General features: G+C 29.8%; 1 protein-coding gene across 1 annotated transcript; it reads left to right on the top strand.

The window, feature by feature from the left end:
• The first annotated feature begins 16436 nt into the window (after positions 1-16436).
• On the top strand, positions 16437-17344 carry LOC108557496 (sentrin-specific protease 8-like). The gene is made up of 2 exons (XM_017914024.1): positions 16437-16590; positions 16652-17344. Exon 2 carries the CDS (start codon positions 16663-16665, stop codon positions 17314-17316), a length of 654 nt encoding a protein of 217 aa, XP_017769513.1. The 5' UTR covers positions 16437-16590; positions 16652-16662; the 3' UTR covers positions 17317-17344.
• The last annotated feature ends 8 nt before the right edge of the window (positions 17345-17352 follow it).

Raw genomic sequence — 17352 nt, 5'->3', positions numbered from 1 at the left:
ATTTCTGAAATTATAATTTTAAAAAACTTATGAAATAATATTTTTTTTTGTTTGTTTGTTTCCTTTTGATAGCTGTATACTTCTTCCACGATAGACGTATGTCTAGATGCATTCCCATGTATTTGGCTTCATCCACTTGCGCTAGTATGCCGCCTTTCAGGGTAACAGGGGGCAGGTGTTGACATAATATTAAATTACAAAAATTATACAATAACATAAATAGATATTGTTAAATAGTTTACAAATTAATTAACATAATTAATTCAATGAATTTTGGTGGATGCGCAGGTCTTTGCATTTATTTCTCATGTTAATGTTACTTAAAGCCTGCTATTCTCCCTAGTTAATACTTTCAAAGTATCTTATAGTTACGTAAGTAGGGCATACATCTTCAGGTAATTGGAACATTAAGATTAACTGCATACCGTCAAATTGTAACATTTAAAATTAGTACAATAATGGAATATTTATATTTTAAAATTTATTATAAATTTACACATTTTATTGATTTTAACAAACTCAAATAAGCTTTAATTATCAATTATTTTATAATTAAATATTTATATAGCTTTGATATAGTATTAAATATGTTTGGATTAAAGTAATTCGGATTATATAAATAAATTGACAGATGGCTTTAATCTTACATTACACTAGAAATTGTGCAATTAAATTAATTTTCACGAATTATAAATATTATCCAGTGTATTGCTGCAAACCCAATGCTAATTGCATTACGTCTAAATGTAAAATTAATTCCATAATTTATTATGCTGCATGTATTTAAGCCCGAACTAAACGGATCAAAGCAGACAAACATCGCCCAGAACCTCCGGATACGAAGAGTCATACATGCTCAAAGCAACTTTGGTTTACGGAGATTCAATACGCTGAATGCACATAAATATGTAACTGCGGATGCAACGAGACAAAATATTATTCAAGTCAACATTCCATCTTGGAATCCTGTGAAATGTTATTATAAAGCATCCATTGATGAATGGATGCAGCGACGTTGCTCCGAAATCAATTCATCTCTCTATTGGTTATCGATTTTTTTTTTGGATGAGAGATGTCATCTTCGAGGTGGCAGCAAATTTTCCGTCGATCGTTACCGCGGATGGTAAAGTGATTGCATTGTGATGGGGATTCGGGAATGCACATTTTATTTGCATTCGACAAATATTTAAAATGGAAAGGGCGAATCTGCTGAACAGAACTGAGAATAGAGATGCATATAAAATGAGAGAGAAAGGTAAAGAGGAAAAGGAAAGAAGAAAAAAAAGTGGGAATTATGCAGAGCTCTCGTCAGCCAAATGAAATTAATCCTGCAAATGCTTTCTGCCCCCCATTTCCAACCGATTCGAAACCTGGATTTGAATCGTTTGTTTATAACGTGCTCATATTGCGTATAATATTGTTTCCTGCGACCAAGCCTACAGCTGACCGTTCCTCTCAATCCCCCTTTTCACTTACTCCAACAATCGGGCTTTTGTTGTTTGGGTTTGTTAATCAAAGGGATTTCAATGGCAATTCAATTGGAAATTGGACTTGTTTTGGATGGAAGGATTGCTGCGAGCTGACTACTACCACTACCACTGCCAATACCGATGCATTCCAATAATTAGTGCCCCTCGCGCGTTTTGCATGATACGTATTGTTTCATACTGCATTCTCTTTCGGAATATTGTTCCACTTTGTGGGGATGGCTGAAGGCGCGATATCGGATCGCCTTCAGCAATAATGAAAATATCGCATAAATGGCTTAATGTCGGGTAGGCGGTGTGTCCTCGAGATAAGGACATAACGCAGCCGAAAGCCTTTTCCACCCCTACTGAAGATAAAACACCCTCAGACGCGAAAACCAATATATAATAAACACGGGTTATATCCCCGGCAAATTCATGTTTAGGCCTCGGCTTGTTATAATGGAGATATTTCAATATACCTAAATTATGTTTAAGCATGATGCCGTAATCCTCGAAAATTCTACTTCAAATCAAATATCATTATTTAACACATCGACTGCTAGCTATAAGATAATTATTTGTAGCCAGAAGTTTTGTAGATCTATTTTCATGGAAGATTTTGGACAAAAAAAAAGATTGCATTTATTTACCGACTCTTTGTTAACACTCTTTGCTGTCCGATGCTTAAATCTAGACTCTCATATCCTCCATACTGAACTCCTGTATAAAACATAGCTTTCTTCTGTTGACAACTTACACCGCCAATGTTGTACTATAACATAGAAGACCAAAAAATATGTTTTATAGCAAATATATTTTCAAACTTTCAAGAGTATAATACACGGTACAGTCATACCTCGATTAGCGAATAAGATGAATTCCAGGAAAATACAGGAAAATAAGGTAAACATATTTTGGGAAAAAAATCTTTTTTAAAGAAAACGGAAAGTTTTTTTTTCTAAGAAAGAAATATTTTATTAAATAAAGTGTCTATTTAAAATCACATTTTAAAATATGAGTCTAAGTTGATGTTTAAACAGATCTTTAAACAATAACAAAATTTCTTAAATCTTAACTTAATTTCTAATTTATTAGATTAAATCGTGTTATGATTATATATTGTTTAGATAATATTTTAAAATTGGAAATTTGCCACACAAGTATAAATTAATAATCCATATTTTCATATTGAATAAAACATAGTTTACAGAATATGAAGTCTGGGATATGAATTGTCAAACTAAATTAGTCTATATGAAATTCGATATAGGAAAAACATAAAAAAAAACATGAAGCTCTAACAAGAATAAAATTTGATTATGTATAATGTTTGATTGTGCAAATGATTGAAGAGACAAATTTGTACCTTTATTATTTTACAACTAAATAATTTATGAAAAAATCTAAATGAGTGCGCAACAATTCCAGTAAAAATATATAAAAGTAATTTATAAATATCTAACCTATTAATGGTATGATTGTACATGGTGACGTAAATTACATTTAAAATACGTTCGTTTATCCGTACATAAGTCTCTCACCGAACTAACGTACAAATATCCGTGTTTACGTACAATTTCAGTTCGATCAATAGGTGAGTATACATACGCAGAGTAAAGAACAAAATAAACTTTTTCTATTATTTTTTTATAATCTATTAAATATATAAAAATGTTACTTAACCTACAGCGGACGGGGATTATTGAAGGTCGCATTTCAACTGTTTCTTGCGCCACTATAGAACTTACGTCAAAGCTTATTAAAAAAAAACAATGACGGTTTTGTCAATCGCTCCATAAGGCGCATATATACGACTATAAGTAAATATTGTTATTTTCAATAAAATATAGTTTACTGGTATAAATTGTATGTAAACATAAACATAACTGGAATACAGCCATGTACATAGAAATATCAACATTATTATAAGACTAAATACAAACGTAATTGATTTTATAATTAAATAATTGCAATTATGCATATAAAGGCTCATTACGAATGGAAATAAAATCGAGAATATAACAAAAAAAGAAATGATAAAAAAATTGCATAAACATTTTATCCGCAGCGTAATTAAAAGTGAAATTTAATCAAGTAAATTACGCATATGTCCCAGCTTATAAAATTAGTGGAAACAAAAACGAAACGTATCGATTCTTGTTTTTTTTTTATTTATTTACCTTTTTTTTCATTTATTTTATCTGTTAATTAACTTTATACTGAATTTAAACTATTTAAATTTTCCATTTATTCACTGTAATTAAATGTAAAATTGCAAAATTATTATTACATTCGGGCATTGTAATGCAATTTCGCCAATGTAATAACAACATTTTTCGTTTTTGCGCAGCGAAAATATCGTAAAAATAAATATTGCTTAATGCGTGCACACGATCGTTACGTGAATGTAATTGGGTGCGCAGCAAGTGGTAGCAGATAAATCCTAAGAGAATGAAAGACAAAAAATGTAAATATATTAATAACGTGTTCTGTGATAATAACTGTAATCATCGTTGGATCAATATTTTATTATGTAAGAATATTTTATATAAATGATTCATTACAATTTTTGTATTTTTTATAATTAAGACAATATTTTATTTTGAGTCATAAAATTCCTTATTTTATTCTTTCCAATAATTATTGCTTTAATTTAGTTTCCTTTAAAGCTAATAAATATTTTGTCTTTTATTACATAGACTATAAGTTATAAAAATCCATATTATCTTTTTTAAGTTGTTTTTCCTTCAAGCTAATAAATCCTTCGTTAGAATAGAAATTAAACTTTACATGCGACTTATTAAGATGATATATATTTAAGGATTACTGCAATATCTAATAGTATCTCATAGGTTTTGGTGAAAATACCAAGAACTGCATTCAGAAACTATTTAGTACTGGAATTCGTCATTTGGTATGGATAATGAAGCCATCTTCAAGGAGTAAGTCTCAAAGTATTTTATGAGACTTTAAGTCATCAAAATCCATATTAACTTTGTTTAACGTTGATGTTCTTTTTCCCTTTTATTATTACTTTAAAAATTGATAGAATAGGAATAAAACTATAATTTGGACTTATTAAGATGGTCTATATTAGCGTTCAGAAACTATTTAGATCTGGAATTCGTCATTTGGTAAATATAATGAAGCCATCTTCAAGGAGTAAATCTTATAAGAATTTCAAAATAAATGTAAATCCATTATATTTTACTAAATGTAACAGAAATGTCGAAATCCACATATAATTATGGAAATTTCATTTTAAGACATTTAAAATTCGGAAACTATTTAGATGTATATTTTTTAATTCTAAAAGGATAAGAAAGATGTCATAAGTATCTCATTATAAATATAAATACATTATATTTTACTGAATCTAACAAATATATCAAATTGTGCATTAAATTTTATAATTTATGTATTAAATTCTTCCAATGATAATAAAAATACAAAATAGATAATTGTCATAAAAGAAGTGTTACTATTGTAATTAATTTATAGCAATAAGACTTTGTTAATACAAAAAATCCCTTTAGAATAAAAAAAATATAGATTAACTATACTATATGAACATTAAATCACAAAATAATATAACCTTATTAGGAAAGAAATAAAACTTCTTTTATGAAAACTTTTTTTTTAATTTTCTAAAAATGTATCAATTATATTAACAATTTTATAGACAGTATAAAGTTCATAATAATATATTTCTATTTATATACATTTTAATCAGAAATTTATTTTAAAAATAATTAAATTTATATTTTTTTCTCAATGAATATTTAACTTTAAGGTACACAAAACAATTTATTAAATAAAAATGATAAAAGTTTTCATCTTTCAATTTATAACTATTGTGACTAATTCAATATTTGTTTTGGTTAATAAATTATGAGTATCATAATCGAAACATTGATGTGTTTTTGGAAAGGCTATTAGGTGCGGTCATATTTTATTCAAACCTTATGCTTTTGATGGATGGAATCCCCAAGTAAAAGTGTATTACAAAAAGGAATTTTTTAGTTTGTGTGTATAGGGCATATGGAATATAGAAAAAAAAGAGAGAGAGAGAACTAAGCGTAGTACGTTTTGCAACCCTTCTCCGAATGTGTGTTTGTACTTTTATCCAAAAGCTTTTAAGCACATGGGCGGAAATAAAAAGGAGCAAAGTATGAATGTGCGACTGTATGAATTCACGTGTTCGGAATGGAGAGGGAAGGTTGAGAATTTTTAGGTCCGAAGAAGTAGAGGGAGGCCACATAATGCATTGAATTTATGCCGTTCCGGAGGGTTTTTAAAAGAAACTCTCCATGTCTATATTTACATTCCTGAGGATAAATATTCAGCGGGCAAGGACCAGACCATATGCGCAAGGAGGACAGACAATATATGTATATATAAAGTATACGGCAAGGGGGAAAAATAGATGTTGGATACTGCGTTCGTTATTTTTCTTTTCCTTTTTTAAAAATATCTCTTTATAAGGCAAATATCACGTTTATGTCCCTTTATAGGGGTTGAATATAAAACGGTGCATCCATTTTTTTATGGATATTATGTCTTTTTTGTTTCTTCCTTCTTCTTTTCTTTCTCTCTTCAGTCGTTCGGAATTCTAATCTTATGAGATTAAATCATTCCCGGTTTTTACGATGAAACAAATAAACTACACGTAACAAGTTGGCACGATGCTCTGGCACATCGTCTTAAAGAAAACTGTTATGCAACGCTGTTCCTTGCAGATATTGCAACAGGCTAAAACGGAGTTTGATGAATCCTATAGTATTTTCTTTGGTAATATAATAAACAGTATATTTTATATAACACACATTTTAAAGGGCTATTTATATTTCAATATAATAAGTAAATGAGTACAATTTTTTATATATACAAAAAAATACATACATGCAAAGGCTTCAATAAATATCAAAAAACAAATTAATTATTTATTTTCTGTTTTGATGAAATAAAATTATTTTTATATCAAAGTAAATATGAAATAAATATTAAAACATTCAAGAATTTTTAAATTATAATAACTTAAGGTTAGATTTATTTGAGCACATTCATTTGAAAGGTGGTAGTTTATTATTTAAGATTTATGTTCTATGATGGAATTACCTTGCATGGTTATTAAATAAAACATGATAAAAATACACTTTCAAGTAAGACACATTTGACAGTTCACAGGAAACCAACGTCTAATAGTACAAACTTAAAAATGGATTTATTAGAAAGATAAGAATTTTGTCTACAATATGCATATGTTATGATTTTCTTAGTTTTCTCATTAATTGAGTAATTGAAGAAATATAAGAACCTTCAAAAATCGCTTTTTCTCGCTTACGTTCTATTAGATAATAAACTCTAAAATAGTAGGACAATAGTAGTACAAGAATATTACATGAAAAAAGTTATGAAGTTATTAAGAAAAACAAATCAACAATTGTAATTGCTTAACAAGTGAATTTTCACAAAAAAATTAAAAAAAATCATAATTGAACAAATAAGGCTCTGATTTTTTCGGAAATAAATTGTGAAGAAAGTTAATTTTCAACTTTGACACTTTTGACAGATCGTAATAGAAGAGAGGCTTACAATATGAATCTGTCAGTTGAATTAAAATTTCTGAATCGAAAACTTAAGGCTTTTTTTTAATGTGTGGTATAAGTATAGAATGGATTTTTATCTTCTATTAAATAAAACGTGAACCTTAACAATTTTGATAGCTCATAGTAGAATAACGGAAATATAAAAATAAAATGATGAAAAAAAATTTCTTCTATAAATAATAACAATATATTTTTAATTGAATTTCACAAAACGATTTATGATTCGAATGTAGGTGTCGATTTATTAGCGAATTATTTTATTTAAACGCGATATTAACAACGATGAATCATTTGCGAAAATTTGTGCAAACAAACGAAGCTCGAATGTAAAATCAAATACGCGGACGCATATAAATCAAAATCGCACTGATAAGGTCACTTTTATTTTGTTCATCGCTTTTCGTCGCAACAGAATATCGGCAAAGGAAAGCAACGAAAAAAAAATATCTCCAACTGTATGGGTTTGTGTGTGTATATGAATGAAATGTATGGGTTTAATCGTTGTCGACGCATTGTTTCGACACAGCGAAGTGCATTAAGGGGGGCGGCGGCGGAAAGGGGCGGCGTGAAGCTGTGCTCCACGGCAATAAATCCCTCTACCGTGCGACAAGGGGGGCGCCGCACAAAAGGGGGCGCTCCGTTTCTCTGTGTCTCTGTCTCTCTCTCTATACTTGTGTGTGCCTGTCTCCTCGAAATCCCTTTCCTGCCGCCTGCCAATTTTCGCTCCGAAACCCAGAAAAACCTTTCGCTTATCATTAATCATTCTGCCGGCCCCGAGATATGCGCCGCCGCCCCCGCCTCCACAACGAAACCCCGAAACAATGCGTACAATTAAAGCCTTCCACTTTGATTTGAGCGAAATTCATTTGCACCCCTATAGTACCCTTACACCTCCCTCCATCACTCGTTCGCAATGACGTCCAGTTTATGGAATACGCGAAACAATATATATATAGAAATATTTTAAATTATTCACATCTCCTTTATGCAAAATTCAAAGGGTTTTCAGTCTGCTTTCAAATTCACAACGCGGAAAAAATAATTATTTCTGTTGGTGAATTTCAACGATTCATTGTTTACGTGTCCATAATCAGTGGGTTTTATGCAGTTTATACCAAAAAAAATACAACATAATTCCATTTTTTAAGCAAAATGTATTACTAAACTAATTAAATATTCATTTGTATAAATATTGTAAATTAATTAATAAAATTATAATTGTTTATAATTATTATTTCATTCAAGATTTAAGTTTCAGTATTTTTGATATAAATTACTGAAAGTTAAATTTCATTATTATCAGTATAATTATTAACTTTAATAATCAACTTTTCAATGTATTTACGAATTAATGTCTAATGATTTCTACAAATACTAACTTTGAGATATTATACTTTCTGAGTTTCTATCGATTTCAGAGCTATATGACCCAAATTATAAAGATTTTACAATTTTCATCAACGTCAATTTTAAAATTCAACTTTATCGATTGAAAGACATTTTATAAATTTTTCTGATGATTTCTATTAACACCAATATTGAGAGACAACAAATATTTATCGATTTTATGAGCTATGACTCTAATAAAGAACATCTCTTAATTTACATCAATCTCAATTTTAAGATTCAATTTTCTAGATATATTAAGACAATTTAAATTATGTAACATGATAATCTACTAACCTCAAATATTAAGAAAAAGGACAATTAAGATTCATATTTTTTTAAGATATTTCAATTTCTAGACTTTGTCACAGTGTTATAATACAAAAGATTAATATTTGATAATTGAATAGAAATATTTATCATTATTATTGTTGTGAATGAAAATTTTTCTGTTTTTATGCTGTTGCAATGAAGAATATTATTTATTCAACATAGACAAAATATTTAAATTTCTAGATTTCCGTGTAATAATCCAAAAGTATCATATTTTATATCAATGTTCCTTCAATACAGACAAAATAATTACATTTCTTGATTTTCTTTTTTCTATATTTTCAACTATTCCTTAATTATATTTTTTTTGTTATGATTAAAAGGATTTAATATTAAGAAAAAAATATGTAGAAATTTTAATAATTAATATTAACCAAAATTAAGACAATTAAGTTAAATTTATTTGCCCAATTTTTCATATTTACTTATTTTTTTATAACTTTTGTGACTGTTGCAATAAACATTAATAACAAAAAATAAAACAAAATTGAATTGCTGCAATGTAAACCTTGTTACTAATAATTTACTTTATATTATCTTAAAGATATATTGTAAATAATTGTAGTTGAAATATAAAGTATATATTAGTTTAGCATTTCTTTTGTGTACTGGCTGTTAGATTTTTAGAAACACGAGTATTATTAGTTTCCTGTTTTCTTTTTAATATAAATGTAAATATGAGAAGAGTAGAGAGAGAGCGAAAAAAAAAACAAGTATAAATTGGATCAAAAGTTGTTCGAGTAAAGTTGGAACGATGGTACGGGGAGAGAAAGCCAAGAACCGGGAAGGCCGTGAATCTCCTCGTGATCGTATCTGAAGGCCGGGTCCCCACATAAATTACATTCGCAATACAAAACCCAATTTTCGTTTTGCGTTATCTCCTCTGCACATTGTTCTTCCGCACGTTATGATCCACGGCAAAGTTGCACGCACCCGGCGCCTCCGCCACAAATAAACGCCCGGTGCACTTCCTTTCGAAGGAAATTAAACCCAAAGATCTCTGTGCACCCATCTCCAAACGGCGCACGGACATCACGGAAATACAATCCGGTTTATATTGTCAAACCCCTTTTATTTTGTTTGTCTGTCTCTTTCCTCATTTTACTTTAATCCAATAAAAGCCAATCGATGTACGGTGTACCGTGCGAATTTTAAACTACCATGCAAATGCTCCACGCTCCACTTCTTTCTTCTTGGATCCAGACCGTAATGAAATCGAGCCTTTTGTCCTCCGTCGCGTATATATATATTCATCCCAGGCCGGAGGAAGCAGCGAAAATGTTATCATTTATAAGCCCTTTGGGCGCAGTGTGGAACTCGCGGAGGACAATTCCCGTTGCCGTCAAATGAAATAACGCAGCCGCTGGATCTTTTGTGACTACCAACTCCGCACCTCCCGTCCTCACATGAATAGAGGACTTTTTCCTAGGCATATTGGTCCCGGTTGTTATGCAATGAAATGTGCTAATTCCTACACAATTTTAAACAACTTGCCATGAATTAAACACAAAACAATGTCCATTGAACTAAATAATGTAATTAAAATTAATTATACTAATTTTTCATATCTGTTGGACCAAATATGGCAATTAGTAGTAATTGAAAAAAAAAAAAAAAACCTTTAATATGTAAAGTTAGACTTAGTTACATAAGATTTATTTAGATTTTGTTATAATCGTTACGCTTTATTAGTTTAAGTTAGATTAGTTTTTATTATTAGGTTAACTAACCAAAAGTTAATTTTGCTAGAATTAGTTTATGTTATGCTACTTAGTGCTAAGATACATTAGGAAAAATTAAGTTAGAAGTGAATTTCTTAGATTTGGTTATGTTACGGTACTTTGCGCTAAGATACATTAGTATAAATTAAGCTAGAAGTCAGTTTCTTGGATTTGGTTATGTTACGGTACATTGTGCTGAGATACCTTAGGTTCGCTAGGATTAGGTTATGTTACGTTACTATGTGCTAGATACCTTAGGAAAAGATAAATTAGAAGTTAGTTTCGCCAGAATTAGGCTATGTTATGTTACTTTGTCATAACTTAAGATAAGACAAATTAGAAGTTAATTTACATTATGCAAAAATACATTAGAATAAGAAAAGATAGATTACTTTATGATTAGTTCGCTTAGTTTAAGTTAGGTTACATTATGGTAAGGGTATATTCATTACAAAGATTATATAACACAATCTATTAAAACTATGATGAATCAATACAATAATTCATTACAAATTTCATTAAACAAAAATATAATTGTCTTTTTTATAATTAGAGGTTAATAAAAATACTAAAATATCATATTAAATTATCATACAAATATAAATACAGTAAGACCTCGTTTAACGCTTCATTGATTAACGCTGATCTGGTATAACGTGGTATAACGTTCTAGGTGAAGTCTAAATTTACCAATTTACTATTTATGTAATGTTAATGTCACTTCAATTAACATTGTTTTATTTATCGCTTGTCGTATAAGAATACATCTGAGGTCTTCTGTTATATTAGTTTCTTAATAAGTAATATTAATTTAATATAATTGAAAATCTTAACAAATCGGTTTACATAAATCAGATTATGTAACTAATTCTTTTTTTACGAAGTATGAGTCACTAGAGCAAAATTACCTTCTAACCAAATCAGATGTCCCTCGGAAAATTGAATTAGATCCCTACTCTATGCCGAAGACAAACCCTTGACAGATAAATCGATAGTAAGCACATTTGCCAATGTCATGCCATGTCTTTCATACAATGCAAATTCATATGCTATTGGGGAAACCTTGAATGCATCTCAGAATTATTTACATAATAATTGTAGGTTTAACAAAGCAACAATTCGTTTATAAAAGTTTATGTATAATTTACAATGGACATTATCAATTGTATAAAGTTTATACTAAGTTTACTAACAAGTCGAGAAACCGAGCATAATACAAAGCACGTAAGTGTAGATTATCAATATAACCAATCGCATGCAATAATTGGATAAACTACTGATATTAAGCAATGTTGAATTGTAATATTGGTGGGGATAGGATTTGGAATAGTGATCTGTATTTTTTGCAAGGACGATGGAGTTAATTTATAACAGTTATTGAAGGATATGGTTGATAGACATTTAAGAAGAAAATCGGCTAAAAAAATAAAATTACTTCAACTAAATTTAAATAATGATCGGTAATTTTTGCTTGAATTACTAAAAGAACTGACAATGCCGCAGAAAGGAAATATTGCGCCTACTGACAAATATCTAATTTTCGCCCCTTCCTCAAATCAAAAAGGACAAATATTTCATTGGGGCGCAAAATCAAGCTATAATCAAGAAAACTATATTACATATTACCAGCGCCTTTGCTTAATGCGCCTGGGGTCGTTACCTCCCCTTGCTGTAACTCTGATTGAAGGATATTGTGGTTGATAGCCATTTAAGAAGAAAATCTTCTAACAAATAAAATTGGAGTACATTTACAACATTAACAGAATTGTATGACTTGAAATAATTTTAATTATTGTCTATATATATAAAGTATAGTTTCCACAGCGGAGAAATATGATACTTTACATATGTATTGATCATACCTTTTATGTATGGGTAACATTATAAAGAGATTATGTAAGAAAACGGTGGGAGATGCGGAAGATCAGGAAAAGTTGGATGAGGTTGCGGCGCGTTATAAAATCTGGATACTGTTTTGATAGCATCCGAATATCGCGGATAAATATCTCGAAGATATTAAAAGTTGCTCCTAACTCAAAATTGTTTCCGTCGAGTTCTGCCAGTGCTTAACATTCTAATGGGGGGAACGAAATGCGCGTAGGAAAATCCGAGTGTATTTATCCTGTATATAAGAGTGCCAAGACAGCCAGCGCCCGATTACAACTTGTCGCGAGTGCAGAAGCTAATTAAACTTTAAGGAAGGAATAGGGCGAAGACGATGGTAATGGAAATGCGCCAGGCGAGACCATTATGTTGGATGCCAAAATTTCCGAATAGAATGCAAAGAAAGTTTGTTTGTTTGTTTAGGTGCGATGGTATCGATGTTTTGTGAGGGTGTTGTTAATCCACTAATGCACGCACTCGATCGTGCTAGATATTTCAACCTAATTGAATTGAAAATACATATACATCTTTGAAGAAGAAAAAACACAACACAACAAGAATTTATTTCAGTACACTTTAATAAAATTATAGATAGACTTTACAATTCAATCATTATATAACATTTAATCAGTAGCGGATTTTTTGCGCATGGAGCCTTTTAAATCAAGGGACCTCAAATCTTAAAATGGACCCATGACAACCCTTCAATAATTGTCACTACATTTCCATCTCTCAAGTACTAAATTTGCCATTGTACCAAATTGACCCAAGTTAAAAGTGACAAGTAATTCACGTTACAAACATTTTTATTAATCTAAAATTTATATGTCTATTAATTTTACATAGTAAAAAAATAGAAATAGGTATTTTTACCTGGTTTATCCTAATTTAAGATAACGTTACATGGTTGTCACATGGTATATTAATATCAACATGACATAAATATTAGCTGATGAATATTATAGTTATATATTTATAAATGCACACTTATATGAACTATACAGATTCTAAACTTTTCTATTGTTCTATCAACCCAAAATATCTCATATTAGTCAGAAAGACAATCACTAATATCAAATTTTGAAAATTTCTAAGGCAACCAAATACAATCTTGTTTCTTCCCATCAATAAATGTATTTCAATATTTGAGTGATGACAAATATAATAATTTAAAAAAGTTCATTAATTAAATAAATTATTAATTGTCATGAAAATCTCAATTATGAATGGATTCAAAACATACTTTAATCTATAGAAGATGCCTTTTTTCTTCATTAAATATAAGCATTTCTCGGTAGATGTTACGTCTAATAGCGAAGTGTACAATTTAATTTTAGCACAAAAAATATTCCATTTTAAAGCCAAGTCTCCATAATAATGGGAAAAGATATTGAAATTGTATTAGAAGAGAAAAATAATTGAAAATTAAGTTGATCAGGTGTCTTAATCAGTAGATTTCGAAAATCTAAATGAAGAAATGTATTGAATGCAGATGATCAAGGTTTTTCACTGGAAGATTTAGAAGACAAAGAAAATGAAGATGAAATTAAAGAAGTTATTAGCAAAAACATCTTAACAACCGAATATTTAAAAAGGTGCTTAAATAACATTGAAATTTTTTTATTCTTTTTAGTGAAAGTAATCCTGACTTAGAAGAAGTATTAGTGTTCAATGCAATAATTCCGTATAATTCATTTTTTATAATGTGATTTGTATGTAAGTTGACTGATTACTAAATCAAACTTTTCTTTGTTCTAAAAGAAACTTTTCATTTTCTTTACGTTTTCCTGATCATAGACCTTTTACCTCTGAAAACGAAACTTAGCTTAACGAAGTAATTGCGTGGAACGCATCCTATTCGTGAACGACGTATGACTTTATAAGGTTTCTGTATATTGAGCATTACATAAATGTTAAGATTGCTAAAATCTATCATTTCTTGAATATAGTATATCAATCCATGCTTATTACTATATTGTATACGTCTCTTATTTTCCATTCCAAATTTATAATTAGGTCCATAAACACAAAATGTTAAATGGATTTCTACACTTTATAGAAAATAAAAAGTTACGAACAGTATGATAGATGTACGGTTTTAATTATGGTTGGATGTTACGTTGTATATGGTTCATAAACAAAGTGATGGAAACGTTTCAATTAATAAATTGATGAAACAATTGTATGTGAACTTTCGCGCTGCTCTGTGTTCGGTAAAATGGGTCTCCCGGGGGTCAAAGTTTCGGCTACCCTTTCGGTTTCGAACCAAATGCTATCTAATTGCCCAGAATAAACAATGGCAATGGGCTCCGGCCATTCGGAGGGATGATTCAAACTTTAAATTAACCCCTCTACGTTAAACTTCCATCCCTGCACGCACACACACATACACTGCACACGTTTTTCCATTTCCACCAAAAATTCCCCCAATGATAAGCCGTTTAGATTAACATGCATTACATAATTTATGGCGCCGCAACGCACGGTGAGGATATCAACCCGTATCACACGCTCATTGCAAATTCAAGAAAAGTCATTATGATACACATATACCACATAGACATGTTCATTTAATGCAAATTTAATTAAATTATACATCCAGCGCTTACTGACCGAACATCCGTTTAACGTACATTCGATAATACGTACATCATTATTTATTATTCTCTGACTGAAATAATGTACATATCCATACTGGAATAAATTTCAAACAAACTTTGTAAATGATCTAGCCTTGTACGTTCATATGAACATAGATTTTAGAACGATCGTTCAAACTAGGAAACAAATTTGTACTAAAAATCGTAATTACATAACATTTTATGTTTCACTTATTTTTTTAAATATTTTCTACACATATCTTTTTCTTTAAAATATCAGTAAAACGATGTGAATTATAAAACTATAAACATTTTATTACATAAAACAAAGAAGTTTACATAATTTACTAAGTGAAAATAAAATGCACACTATAATTTAAAATATTTAATAGAAAGATGTAACTCTTGAATACGAAATTAATTAACATTTTCATTCTTAAAATACCCATAATCTCTATGCAAATATGCAAATAACTCGGCGTAGTTTAATGTCTTGGGCTAATTAATTCGGACGCATAAAATATCTGAAATTTTAAAAGTCTTATATAGTGTTTTTATATACTCAAACTTTATGAATTCTCTTTTGAGAAACCAAGTTTTACGACAACGCACCACCCTTTTCGGAAGCTTTAAAATAAATTAAATATTAATTTGATTAATAACGCAAGTCGTTTGGTTATGTAAGAATATAAATGTTAACATTGCGAGAGAAAAAAATAATGACCTAATTGATTGTAGTAGGCGTGAGTAAACAAATAAAGTAGCTAATAGAGATGAAATGACTTTACGAGCAATTACATTTACATCATTCGAGCAATTAGTTCTATATGAAAGACACATTTCCTAGGGCGATTTACGCACCCCAAAATGTAATATGTTAGTATGTTTTTTTGTTAATTTAATAATATTAATTAACTTTTATTGTATTAAGTGAACTACTAAATATTTCTTTGTAAATAATTGCAAATATAACGATAAAATATATGCAGTATATTCACAAAATATTAATTACTTTTCTCATAAAATAAAAGTTGATTTAAAAACTCAATTAACTTTTTGTTTAAAATTGAGAAAACGCAATTGTTATTCCGGAATTATGTTGTCTATTTGGAGTATTCACTTGTAGTAAATTGATTAACGTGATTGATTTTGCTTCTTATATTTAATACAATATTTTATATTAATTATAATTGTAATTAATTTGGGTCATTTGGTTGCAGATATTTGAAATCTATTCCATTCATTACATTGTATCCTATAACATGTTTTGTTTATATTTTGTCCTATATGGTATAATCCAACAAGTTAACTATGATAATAACAATTATTACAATTTTCTTATAGGATTTTAATTCTCTTGCCCTCTTTTGGAGATCCTAGAAAGGTACAAAGTATTATAGGCAACTAAATTTACATGTTTATAATCCAATAAAATGTGACATTTACTGTAAATATACATCTGCCAAAATTGAATTTGAACTTATTTTTAACCAATTCTACTTATTTGTATTGTAAAAGCCAGTATAGATATACTTCCTATTAATACTATGCATTTGGACATATAGTCTGCAGCTCATGTTATAAGAAGGTAAGTTAAAGAAACTAAAATAACCTTAACCATTAACAAATAATTCAATTTTCATTTTTAGATAGTATCAAAATGTCCAATAATCCTGTTGTTTTGAACTTCCATGAGAGTCTTCTGAGGGTGTCCGATGTAGAACTCTTGACTGGTCCCAGCTGGCTCAATGATACAGTGATATCCTTCTACTTTGAGTATTTGGAAGTCAGAAAGTTCAAGAACAATCCCACACTGCTGTTTGTGCCTCCACAGGTGACGCAATGCGTAAAAATAACACCTGTTCAAGAAATCTCAGTCTTCCTGAACCCATTGGACTCTGGCACCAAGGATTTCATTTTCTTCGCTCTCAATGATAATGAACAAACAGAAGTATCTGGGGGAACACATTGGAGTCTCCTGGTGTTTTCCTATCCTGAGAAAAAAATTTACCACTTTGATTCTTCCCATGGTTCCAACCAGTACCAAGCAATGGAGTTAGGCTCTAAGATTTTGCTCTACTTTGGCATCAATCACTGTGATAGGATTTATGAGCCCAAATGTTTGCAACAGAACAATGGATATGATTGTGGCATTCATGTATTAGCACAATGCGAACACTTGGCAAATTTTGCTCTGAAACATAGGAAAATTGAAACTTGTCCAGCCCTGGAAAGAGAAACTGTGCAGATGAAGAGAAGGGACATCCTTAATTTAATTAATTCCTTAAGAAAACCCCGGACCTACGATGGATGAATTAAATAAATAATGTAATTGGAATCTTGTTGGATT

Source organism: Nicrophorus vespilloides, unplaced genomic scaffold (assembly GCF_001412225.1).
Source record: "Nicrophorus vespilloides isolate i.1.1-1 unplaced genomic scaffold, Nicve_v1.0, whole genome shotgun sequence".
Taxonomy (NCBI): Eukaryota; Metazoa; Arthropoda; class Insecta; order Coleoptera; family Silphidae; genus Nicrophorus; species Nicrophorus vespilloides.
Note: the sequence above shows the minus strand (reverse complement) of the source record. Positions and strands in the feature narration are given on the sequence as shown.